The sequence below is a fragment of the Hermetia illucens genome, chromosome 2 (assembly GCF_905115235.1).
Source record: "Hermetia illucens chromosome 2, iHerIll2.2.curated.20191125, whole genome shotgun sequence".
Lineage (NCBI taxonomy): Eukaryota > Metazoa > Arthropoda > Insecta > Diptera > Stratiomyidae > Hermetia > Hermetia illucens.
In genome coordinates, this window is record NC_051850.1 from 80,371,574 (window position 1) to 80,384,955 (window position 13,382).

At 38.4% G+C, this 13,382-nt stretch overlaps 1 protein-coding gene across 1 annotated transcript; it reads right to left on the reverse strand.

The window, feature by feature from the left end:
- Positions 1-1,522: 1,522 nt before the first annotated feature.
- LOC119648901 (innexin inx6-like) lies at positions 1,523-13,003 on the reverse strand. Its single transcript, XM_038050805.1, has 3 exons — positions 12,455-13,003; positions 12,260-12,399; positions 1,523-2,172 (listed from the first exon to the last, which is right to left on the reverse strand). The coding sequence occupies exons 1-3, from the start codon at positions 12,900-12,902 to the stop codon at positions 1,660-1,662; spliced, it is 1,101 nt and encodes a 366-aa protein (XP_037906733.1). The 5' UTR covers positions 12,903-13,003; the 3' UTR covers positions 1,523-1,659.
- Between the last annotated feature and the right edge of the window lie 379 nt (positions 13,004-13,382).

Consider the following 13,382-nt stretch of genomic DNA (forward strand, 5'->3'; position numbering starts at 1 on the left):
GGTTATCTTGTCCCTCTTTCACCTCGCACAATAGGCATTTGGGGTCCCTATTACACTCCCTGGCAATATGGCCTTTCTCCCCCCACCTTCTGCATCGATCGGATCGATCAATGCTGCTGAAGCATACCTTGGCGAAGTGCCCAAACATGAGGCATTTAAAGCACCTCTTTAGTGAAATTTGTTCTCTTAAACGGCAGACAACCCATCCAATCTAAACTTTTCCGGCCGCCAACAACTTCTGCGCTGTCTCCGCTGGTACTCGTATTGTGGCCGTTTGAGTACCGCCATAGGCTTTTCGTAAACTCACAACAGACTCCTCGGCAAGTTCTTCCAACTTAAATTGCTCCTTCAGAGCAGTACAAATTTCTGCTTTCGATGTTATTTCATCGAGATCCTTACATTGTATATAGATCTGGCAGTGACATACGGCTTAACCGAACAATTGATTAACTGATACATTGACGGATCTTTCACACAAGAAGCGGGGGCCGGGTCATTGGTCCAAGGAAAACATACTTTGAGTCAAGCGACTACTAAGGCATTTCCTATCAGATAAGTTCCAAGCTGGTATGGGAATGCCTTAACAAACTGAACACGATCTGGATACTCTGGGTTCCAGACCACATTGTGTTAGAATGCAATGAGGCAACGAACGAACTGGTCAGGAAAGGAGCAGTGACGGCGCTATACGAGCCAGAGGAAATGGGTTCAGGGCTAGGGCTTAGGCGACTTTACTGGACGAACTTATCAGGAAGGGAGCAGTCCAGCAGGGTCCTCATGGGGGGATACGAACCTAAGGACTCGAAGGATTATTTAAGCCTCTCCAAGCCTCCGGATCATAACAGGAATACACACTGGTCACGGCAGGTTAAAATACGACCTGGAGAAGCTGGGGATATCTATGTAGGCACCGCCTACACATGTCCTGGAACAGTGTCCGGCCCTTGTGCAAAGTAGGTTGCCAGGTTGAATCATTTGGAAGTAGGAACCATTATAAAGTCCCTGTCAATAGGTATACTATACCCAGTAAAAGGGTATAATATTTCTTTAGGAACGCCACCATGGTGGCCAAATATATGGTAAGGGAAGGACACCATGTAGATATTAGTAATGTGAAGGTCCTTAAACAGTTAAAAAAGTGCACTTTGTTAGATGCATATGAAAGCCTGTGGATTAGCAGGCAACCTGTAAATCATAGATTAAATTCCCATTTAGCTAATTGCAACTCCCCCTTATTTAGATTTTTATAAGACATTATAATTAATTAACAATTAGCTTATCTATTAGTATGAATAGTATATAAGTTCCATGCATGGCATCAGTCATTATACACCCGGCACTGAAGAAGGGAACAAGTTGTTCCCGAAATATCGATATATGGTGAATAAAAATTACTTCTAGCGGCGGAGACGGTGCTAACTTTTCATTTTTGTGTAGATTAGTTACAATACCTTTCTTTTAAGCATATTTATACTAAATATATTCTGCCCATACTTTATAAAATTTAAAAAAAAAACACGTATTACATAGAATCGGTTGAGTAATAAAATTCAAGTTATAACTGGCTCTTTATTTCAAATCATTTTTTTCACTCCATTTAAAGTGTACTTCTACAAAGATATATAAAATTACATTTTATAAAGTTCTGAATAGACCAAATCAAACATCGTTTGAAATGTTAGCTTTCTTCTTATTGTAAAGTTGCTCTGCAAGCTCTCGGAACAAAGTAGGATTTATGTTACGCCCTACTTGGTATAACATGAACCAATCACCAATGTTAATTCCATAAAATATAAATTTCGTTTGATGAGTTGGCATACTGTTTAGATGCACACGGAACAATCGGAGCCGGTGTTTCGGTGAACACATAATGTATATTCTATAGAAAACGTTCAGGAGTGAAACTACCGTTAAGAATATCAGCCAATAAGCAAGGACTGCAAAAATCTTGTCGTTCAACATATTCAGCGGTAGTACACACAGAACGTCAGTATTCTGGACAGATCCCGATGAACCGAACTTAAAAAACTCGCATTTAGCCATCTTAGGGAAAAGCACGGAGCTCTGGATGTTCCAAAGTTCCCAGTCGTATAATGAAAGTGCGCCTAGTGCAGGCCCAAATTTACTCCAGAAACCAGAAAAAAACCAATTCAGAAGCATCAAGTTGACACACTGAAAAAAAAAAACGAGTTAAGCGGTCGTAGTTATTATGTTGCAAATGGACAAAGTTGAGTACACAGATTTAACTGTAAACAACTGTAAAAGAAAATTCAACTAAGTTGTCGTAAACGACCAGATACAAACTTCAAATCATTTAATATCGATAATGGGAAGAATAATTCTTCTCGCTGCATTCACAAAAATTACACGGGGGGATAAAATCTACATCACGTTCGAATAATTGCAACCGTTGCACAGTGGTTTAGAAGACGGTTTTAACAGGAAGAAAACCTTCTTTTTGGCTAAGTAAAATCAGTTTCTCCAAAAACATCTAAACAGACCTTACTTAGAAATGAAATGAGAGAGAAAACTAATAAACACAATATTTAACTTTTTTTCAAATTCATATTCATTATTTAATTCCAAACCACACATGGAAAGCTTTAAATATCTTTTAAATCTTAAAACAAGTAAGAAATTTGCATAATCTCATGCTATTATTCACGATTTTCTGTATTAGCATTATTTTTTAAGGTTTTATGTATAACAAAATCGTATTAAAATCAGTACTATCTGTCTGAATCGGTTTACTATCTATCTGAAACGGTTTTAGCGATTGACATCAAATTTGGTAGGTCAACGCTGACGCATACATTGAATTACATAATTCTAAGTCGAACTTAGGCGAAAAATCTGAAAAAAGTCAGGAGGCTGCAACTGACAAGTCAAAGTTGTTGCTTCTGTACAAATTCAAGATGTTGAATCTCAATATCACGCGAAAGTGGGTATTCTCACATAGCATGTATGTATTACGTGCTAGGTTCTAATGGGACAAATGTCCACTCAAATATTTTTATATAAGAAACACACAAAGCCTTTCATACCTGAAGCGTTCAGCTTCCGTTTTCCCGAGTTGTTTTCCTTTTCACGCTATTTCTTTAAATTAAAGATAGATTTGGCTAAGATGTGATTAATATTAATTTAATTGCATAAAACAAAAGCAACATTTTCAAATGATTGTTAGTGAAGACACCTTTCCGAAGTCGGGGTTTGACTTTTTCATCCTCTTCATGTTTTCGAGCGGCTTCTGGTATTCCGACTTGTTTTTATTTTCACATGAAAAAATCAGTTTTTTAAATGATTTTTTTCGTGTGAAAATAAAAACAAGCCGAAATACCAGAAGCCGGCGCTTCGGGTATAAAGGTTTTGTGCTCATCTTATGTGAGAAACTTTCTACTCACATTTTTTCATTCGTACATGGCTAAAAACCCAAAAGATTTCTTTATATTTTTTTCTAACTGCAAGAAATACGCACATATTACAGACGTAGATACTATGCCTACCCTAAACAAACATTTTGTATTACCGAATACTGTATTCCATATGCATGTATATAAATTGATCCTACACATATTTTTAATTTACTCCGTGCATAAAAGTATACATATGTACATATAAAGCACGTATATTGAAAACCTTGTTCAATGTACAAATATATTTACCTGAATTAGGCACTACCCCAAAGCTCCATTTACATATACATACCATAAAAATACGTACATGTCTGGCTGGAGTAATTGATATTGATATATAAATGATTAAAAAACTAAAACGAAATGTTTCACTGCGACCTCCCATTTACGTGAACTAACTTTGTTGTGGTATTGACGAATTCATATTTTATGATGACGTCACACATGTTTTAGAACGCACGAAATTCACACAAAATATAAAAGTTTCAAGTTCTATAACTTTAATAATAATAGTTGGAGTTCCTTCTACTACCCAAAGTTATGCCTTATGTTATTCTAAAATATGCTAATGTACTATTATTATCTTTATTTGTGCAGATATCGGAACGGAATGTATTTTGAGGCCCTCATTTCGTTTAGATACACCAGTGTAATTTTTTCAGATTTTTGGGTTGGATAGCTTCTGAGAACGAGAAAAAAAACGTAATCAGCGACACGGAAATACACGGAGAACTATAAGTGGAAGTTCCCTTCAACTTATCTGTAACTAAAATGCAAGCAGCCGGGAGTCGATAATTTTGAATGAAATGATGATCAGATTTTTGATGTGACAAAAATCAATTATGACCTGTAGCATCAATGATTAGGACATAGAGAAAACAAAAAATTTTGCACCCCCCGCTTTTGCATGTATGAGGACCTCCCCCTACTTAGTCTACAAACAAAACCTTAAAAATCATGAATTTGGAAATCCATTAAAGTATAAAGTACGTCTTGTTGCAAAAGATTTCAGCCAAATTCTACAAAGAATATCAAACAAAGAGAATGTAAACTGAATAAATCCTCATATTATGGTTTAAGACAGGCAGCAAGTTGGTTTGGAGAGTTCAATCTCACCTTTAGGGGGTCATCCCGTGTGTCGGATCCGAGGAATCGAATTTTTTTTTGGCATCTATTGTATCTAGATATAGTGTAGAATATATGGGCAAAGTGATTTTTTGATGTTCAGAGTCGTTCGGAAATTATAGTGTTAAATACATGTAAGTCCCATGCCAGATTTATGTCGATAGCCGTAATAAAGCGCGCATTTATCGGTCCGAATGACTTCGCTAAAAGGACAGGAATTGAAGCCAAGGCTGTACACGTCTTCCTTGAAGAGATCTCAGGTTTATGGACTAGGTATAGCAGATTAATGGTCAGTTAAGATTTTATGGCTAAAAATCTCATTCTACTTTTTAAATGCGTTTTTCTCGAAACTGCATATTAAAAACGGTTGCCACCATAGCCCAAAATCTATTTAACGAAATTCTTTGAAATTTTCACGACTTATTCAGAACATATTTCTACGGTCCGCAAACTAGGATAATTGCGATTCATTCAGTAGTTTTTTTTATGCATTGAAATACCCGTGAAAAAACACCAAAATTCACAAAAAAAAAATTTAACACGGCACCAAAAATTTAGCTTTTAATATTTTTTAATAATCCTAGTTTGCGGATTGTAGTTAAGTCCGTACGTTAAAATCCCGTTTGCTTTTTTTCTTTAAGATGATCACAGTGCTCTCTAGCGTGGCAGCGGAAAAAACACATTTTTTTGGAGATGGGTGTATAAATTGCTCCGTATTTCAATAACGAACTATACGATCGGGCTGGAAAAATTACTATACACGCTCAAGGTATTAATAAATGTATGGTGAAAAATTCGTATTTGTATTTTTATCCAGTTCTTCACAAAGAATTTACAAAAAAAAAAGCCAAAAAAAAAAACGACCTTCACACGGGATGATCCCCTTAAAATAGAAAGATTTTCATAATTCACCTGTTGATAGGTTTATTTATATTTTAGACAGGAAAATATATTTCAAAAAATATTTATATAGTGCTTTATGTCGGCGATCTTGCGATTTTGACTGCTGATCCTGATACATTAAGTAATTTTAAATCTTATTTGATGAACAGATTCTCAATGGTCGAACTGAAAGAAATAAAGTGATTTTTGGGAATAAAAGTTACTAGGAATGGTGAGGAAATTACTTTGGATCAGAGTGCATATATAGAAACAATTCTAAAAAGTTCATATGCGTGATTGTAAAGCAGTTGCTACTCCACTCAAAAGTAAATTAAATTACAAAGCTCTTAGTGTAGCAAAAAACTACAACGCACTTTGTAGAAATCTACTTGGATGTTTGAGGAATGGAATGGTATGTACAAGTCCTGACTTTAGTGCAGCTGCAAACATTTTGAGCAGATACATGAATTATGAAAATGTTTGAAGAGAATATTAAGATATTTAAAAGGGTCCATTAAGGTTAAATTAACATATACAAGGAACAACTACAATATATTGATTGAATTTGTGGAGGGTGGAGATGCTAACACTGATATGAACAGTCCCTCTGGATATCTATTCAAATTATTTGAAAACTGTACGATATCCTGGAATACGAAAAGACAAAAATCAGTAGCGGCTTCTTCTACAGAAGCACAATATATGGCTTTATTCCAAGCCATTAGAGAAGCATTATGCTTGAAATCTTCAGCAAAAAGTGGCAATCTGCATACTTTAGAACTTTTAAGAGAACAGATAGAAAGGGAAGTAATCAAACTAAATTACATTTCAACAGGTAATCAGCAGCCAGATATCCTAACGAAGCCCGTATCTTCAGTTACATTCACGAGTTAGCGACTAAGATGGGATTAAAGTAATATTATTATAAGATAACTTAATTGAGTGGTCTGATTAGGTTTTGTCTAGGATTTCCTAATCCTTTGCAACAAATGTTTGACTACATGTAATTTTCTCCGAACATATAGGAGTGATTCTAATATTTTTGATATTATACATTTTAAAACTCAGATAGCCTTAAATTTCAATCGATTAGTTTTTGAGGGCAATGTTACTAACTAATACTTCTTATGTGCATTCTCTTGAATATGAACATGAGTTGTATAACAAAACTTATTTACTTCTCTACACCATAATAAATGTTTCTTTGAAAGAGATCATTTTTATCTCTGCGCCATTTCTGAGAAAAAGATAACGACTGGTCATATGTATATAATAAATGTGGAAAGAAAGGAAGGAAGAGAATATAGCAGATCTGCACAAATAAAGTTAATAATAGTATGTTAACATATGTTAGAAATTTACTCTTACGTTCATTCTAAAAGTACAAATTTTACTAACAATATAGGCGATAATATAATCTCCAAACAAAACCTTAAAAATCATGAATTTTGAAATCCATTAAAGTATAAAGTACGTCTTGTTGCAAAAGATTTCAGCCAAATTCCACAATATCAAACAAAGAGAATTTAGTTTGTAAACTGGATAAATCCTCATATTATGGTTTAAGACAGGCAGCAACTCTTGAAAGTTTGAACGCAATCTAACTATTCTTGACAAAGTTATTGAAAGTTAAATTTTTGCTTTTCACATAAATTTATTGCACTGTAAGCGGCGTATGACGTCATCATATAAAATGAAATCATCTGAGCGGCGGGGTCTATGGGTTCATTTTCGGTTTTCTTTTTAGCTATTTCTAATTATTTGAATGTCAGTATCAGTTACTGGTGACGGACATGTGTATGTATATGTCTGTGCTAATTGAGTTTTTCGGATAATGATCAATAAATTGGACATGTGAGAGTAAAGTGGAAATGCGCCAAAATGCGTTAGATCAATTAAATTGAATGCGTGCTTATTTAGGATAAACACAATATTTAAAGGTACCTTTGTGTGTATCTTATGGTTTGACAAAAGATGGAGGAGCTATGTACGAATGGAAAAGGTACATAGAGAGTTGCTCACATAAGATGAACACCAAGTCTTTTACCTGAAGCGCCGAGCTTCCCCTACTCCGACTTGTTTTGGACTGAGTTCAGATTTCGAATCTGCTAAATTTACAAGAGAAACATATTTGCGCCATCTCATAAGAAAGGACTTTATGCCCATATTCCACATTTGCGAAAAACCATTGAAAAACGTGCATTTTTTCGATGAAAGACGACATGTTTGAACATGAATAATTCAAAAACTACTACTTGTGCGAAAAATGTTCACTAAATATTTTTTGCTTAGAATCGAACCTTTCGGGGTGAGGCGCACATCGGCGCTACATAATTTTTGTTTCCATACTGTTGCAATCCCCTACCCTTACCCCAAATTTCATGTCGATCGGTCTTGACTGAAAAAATTTTGAGTTTGAAAGTTTCAATGACTGGACTAATGGCCAGATCCCTATGAAACTTGGCATGTGTATGCGAAACATTGTCCTCTATGCTGATGCACAAATTTGGTACTTCTAGGATGGACTTGTGGCGCGGCAGGATTCGCGGCATTCGAAATTTATTTTGAATGTTGCGAATGCGAACGGACAGATGACGCCACCGGCGCTCTCCACTCAGTTTAGACCTCGCCACAGGAGTGGAGAGCAGAGTGCCATGAGTGGACGGCAGAATGTCAGATATATAAAAAAATAATTGCTGGACAACGACCCAAAAAGCAATCGACATCCGCACTCCGCTTACTATTTGAATTTTAAAAAGTTTTTATGAAATGTATTGATTTATGAATAGAATTTTATTTTTTAAAATAAAATATAATTTGTTAAATACTAAAAACTTAAGGGGTTTTCTCAGTCAATTTCTAAAAGTAGGTAATATATTATGATAGTAACTTTATTTGAGCGGTAATCGGAATGGGGCATATTTTGAGGCCTAGATTTGATATAAACTGATTTTTTTCGGATTTTTGGATTGGGAAGTTTCCGAAAATGAATCCTGTCTCACTTTAAGTGTGTACATTTTACTCCTTACTCGCCGTTTTGGGGCAAAATGCGTGTGGCAGACAGATAGACAATGAATCGATCTCAAGGTTTTGTTTTACAGAAGACGATAAAAGTTGTCTCCGCAACGGTGGTTCCATTGCTTTGGCGGGGGCATCATAATTTTGTTCCGTCTTCCGCCACCGCTCCGCTGACGCCCTATGTTGCAGGAGCACAAAGCGACATCGGGTAGCGCGATGCCCATGTGGCAGCTATCGCAGCGGGGGTGCCTCCCCCGCGTGGTTCCGCCAATTGGAAGCGTATCAGCCTCGAAAATCGGGCTTGTCGCGGACGCTTTGGAAGACTGCTCCTACGCCCGATTAAAGGAGCAGCTCATATGCCAGCTATCAGTACATGAGGAGACCAAACTGAATCACTTGCTGAACGAGCTGATGCTCGAAGACCATGCGCCCAGTCAGCTGCTTCTAGGAAAATGAAGCAGCTAGGTGGGGGTGAAGTTGGCTCGGAGCTGTTAAAATCATTATGAATGTAGCGACTTTCAAGGAGCACCAGCACTATCTTGAGCTGTGCAGATTTGGGGTCACTCGAGGTGCTGCCCCCCACTGCCAATAAAGTCTACAAGATGTAAGCGCGCAGCGGTCATGGAACTCTCTAGGGACACACAAGAAGTCGAGGATCTTAGACAAATGGCGGCTTCACTTGCGGTCGCAGTTTCCAAACTGACAGCGAGTACTTTGAGTTCCGGAGGTAGATCTCAATCGCAGGCAAGGTCCGGGTCTGTTTCCACAATTCCAGAAATGGGCGTTCGGGAATTCACGCTACGGAGACCACAGCGGGCCCGATAATTTGCGGGAACCACTGTAAATTTGGAGATAAAGCAACTAAGTGTATCACTGGATACATTTTCAACTCAAACAAGTCGGGAAACCGGAAGATGGACGCTTCAGGTATGAAAGGTTTTGTGTATTTCCTTTATAAAGACATTTGAGTGTGAATTTGTCCCATTAGTACGTAACACGTAATATGCACATATATTATGTGAGAATATTACCTTTCGGGTGATATTGACATTCAAAATCATAAATTTCCAAAGAAGTGACAACTTTGACCTATTACAATTTTGTTAATAATAGTGCAATTTCCACCAAACTTGGTAGGAACAAGCTCTATATTATACTCTATATTTATATAGCTATAGCTTAAATTGCCGCAAAATTTCGTGGTGCTAGGATGAACTTAAGCGGGTTCTGCGGCCAATTACTGAAAATTATAGTAATGTACTATTAATCACTTTATTTGAAGGGATGCCGGTATGGAAGGTATTTCGGAGCCTAGGCACCATATAGTGGTAGCAGTTTCTGAGAATGGCACCGTTAAATAAATGATCCCTTTCAACCCCGTACTCCCCGCCTTTCCAATAAATATGCAGGCGGATGGACGTGAGTCTTCGATTGCGCCGAACGGTTTCGTGGCGATTCGTTTTGGCGGGCACCCCATTTTAGGCGCCGACTTCCTGTGCAGAATAGAGCCTTGATAGATCCTACAATTTCGTTGAAGACGTCAGGAAAAAAATTCACCTGCGTAAAGGACACTCTTTCTATTGCTTCCGAGGACATGGCCGACCATCGCATCCGCGCACTTCTCCGAAAATATCGCAACATCATTATCAGAAACTACCAGCCGATGAGACTACCGGCTCCACGATCTACTCAAAAGTGCGTCCCCTATCACCCCTGACGGAATTCGCCCAGACAAAGTTGAAGCGATCGAAAACTTTTCCCTGCTGACAACGGTAAAGGATCTGCGAAGGGTTTTGCCCATGATAAACTTCTATCGTCGTTCCCTGGCCGAGGCCGCTCACCATCAAGCGATCCCTAACGCTTACTTGTCTGGGCCGAAAACAAAAGACTCACGCGAGGTTGTATGATCTACAGGGGCCGTACTTGCATTTGAAACTGCCAAACAACAACTGGTTGATGCTACACTTCTGGCATTTCCTCGCCAGATGCACCCCTAGTCGTGTTCGTCGATGCCTCAAATACAGGGGTAGTCGATGCTTTTCGCCAACGGGTGAAACAAAACTGGCATCCATTGAGCTTCTTTTCTTGCGCATTTATGCATCATTATGACGAACCGGTTAGTCACCAGAAAATATTTCTCGCCGTCTATGAACAAGGACATAAACTCTGGCGCTAGGCAGTGCACCGCTTATTAGAAGTGCAAGAAAGTAGGCGTATTCCCTCGGCCGACCAAGCGTTTTCATATCAACCACCTCGACATCATTGACCCTTTGCGAGACTCGCACGGTTACAAATATTGCCTCACAATCACCGGCAGGTTTACGCGTTGGTCTGAAGCAATACCTCTGACATTACTGCACAATCATGCGCAGAGACCGTCTGTCGAGAATGGGTGCCGCGCTTTGGTGTATCAACTGTAATCATCACGGACGCGGTTTCGAAACTGCGACCGATTTCACCTTCCCGACATACAACGCCGTGAAGCAAAAACCATCGCTCCTAATAGTCTCAACTTACCAGCGAAGTAGCGTACTGTGTGGACTTCATCGCTTTAAAGATTACAATTACCACCATTAAATGAACCCAACTGTCCGCATTTTTGCTCTAATATTTATATTTGTTAACTTATGCGCACACTCATCTAAGTAATCTCATCACATCACTTGTTGCAGTGATTTTTGAGACAAAAATCAATGCAAATGGTTAGTTTTGTAAAAATCTTCTTATTATGTTACGATGACGACATATACGTTGAATGCACGAAATTCATATAAAATGTAAGTTTCACTTTCTACAACTTTGTTAATAATAGTTGGATTCCTCCTTCAAACTTCCCAAAGTTATGCCTTATGCTATCCTTTATGTTTATGCCAAATTTTGTACTTCAAACGTGACCTTAAGGGGGTTTCCGGCTGAACTTCTAAAATATGGAAATATACTGTTAACTTTATTCGTGTAAATATCGGAACGGGATGTATTTTGAGGTCTAGATTTCGCTTAGATACGCTGTGATTTTTTTCAGAATTTTCGGTTGGATAGGTTGTGAGAACGAGACCTGTTACACTTTTTGGGGGTCATATTTCGAGCCCTCACTCCCCTACATTTCACTCATACGGGACCAATTTCGATAAGTACTAATTGTGTATTTTTTTAAAAATATCCGGATTTTCCCTACAATTTTTATATATAATACTATTTATTTACTTTCTCCCAATTGGGGTCATTTTCGACGCATGACAACAATTACGTAGCTAAAAACACCGACATCAGAGGGTTTAATAAGTCTATAAATATTTTTAAAATATCAGAAAGGCTACAGATATGCTGCGCTCCGAAATGGTCTCATATTTTACAATTCGAATTCTCGTGACCTCTTTGATTTTGCTTTTTTCTTGTAAAATGGGCTGGCCTGCCCAGCAGCTTGCGACTGTCAGGATGTTGCTTCACCGACGAAAATCGAGCACCCTCCTATGCTGCTTAACCTGCGGCCAGCTTTTCCTCTATAAATCAATTCCGTCTTCGTAATTTCCTCCCATTTGTCAATCCCTCGATTGTTTCAACGTTCTTAGCATTCAAAAAGGACCAACTGGATTTTTTCGTTTCCACTACTTTGAAATTAACCTTTATATGAAAACAGACCACTTTTGCAAAACCCTCTTGCTTTACAGAAGTTCTGAAACCGGATATTTATCTTTCTACTAGCAGAATAGCCAGCGAGAATTAACTTATGCTGGATTGGAACCCGCTCTACTTCCTTCTTCCCGTGAATTTCGCTTTACACAAAGCAGCTGTTAAAAGAATTCAAAATGGTAAAGACTTACACAAACGGCGCAGTTCAAGAATTCGCAGAAAAAGTATTTCAAAGCGTAACACATGTGAATGTCCTTGTTATTGTTCGAGAAATAGGAAATAAGCAGATCTCTCCTCTTGATATTCCATTCCTCTGGGACGAAAACCGATCCTAGAAAATAGCAAATTAGTTTACATCCTGACATCGGTAGGGCAGATTGCAGTACTCAAATCTTCGCACATCTGCTCCAGTCGTCCACCCTCCCAAATCTTCCATAGATAGGAGGGAGTCAAGAAAGTTATAGCCTGGAAGAACAGGAAAAGGACAATCCAGGGATAGTAGCGTTGATAGATCCGCAACGGGACAGCGGGATTCTGTTGATCGAAGACATCTCCTGTGACTCCCACACTCGCTGCCTGCGCACCTACAGTTTGCTGGAAATTCTCGGTGATGTAAGTTCCTGCCACCCAGCAAAATGTGCTCACGAAATCCTTGTCTTTGTCATCCGACACGCAGTCTATAGCCTTCCCGAAATACTCCTTCGCCGACACGATGATTGCGCACGCGACTAAGATCGCCACACTCACTTGACAATGCAACCCAAATACACCATCGTACACTCGGACTTTTTTGATTTTGAAATACTTGGTGACGGGCTCGAAAATATGCAACATAACAAACCGAGTCACTAAGAAACTTTAGCTCAAAACTACCAGTTCAACAGAAGCAAACCAGACTACACGTCGCGATGCAACGATCCCTCTACATAACGGTTTTCGCGCCTAAACATAGTCTGAGTTCGTTTTAACTGTTCATTGGCTGAATGAATGCGACATAATCATTCCATTCAGCTATGAATAAATTTGCGGGCAGTTCATCGATACGCTGAGCATAGATTCAAATTTCAAAATTTAAAATAAACAGAAAGGAAGTGGAGCTGAGCTGCCGTCGCACCCGGTGTGAAATTTCTGGTCTTCTAGGAGAAACCTTTCAAGTATTATAAAACGTGCAATCGACGGACATCCTTAACAAAGATGTACGAATTTGAGATGAGCACTCGACATTGCTTTTCAATCACTCCCATATCAGAAATTAAGCTCAATCGAGACTGGCGTTTGGTGTTTTGGATTTCTATCACGTTTACCAAAATTGGA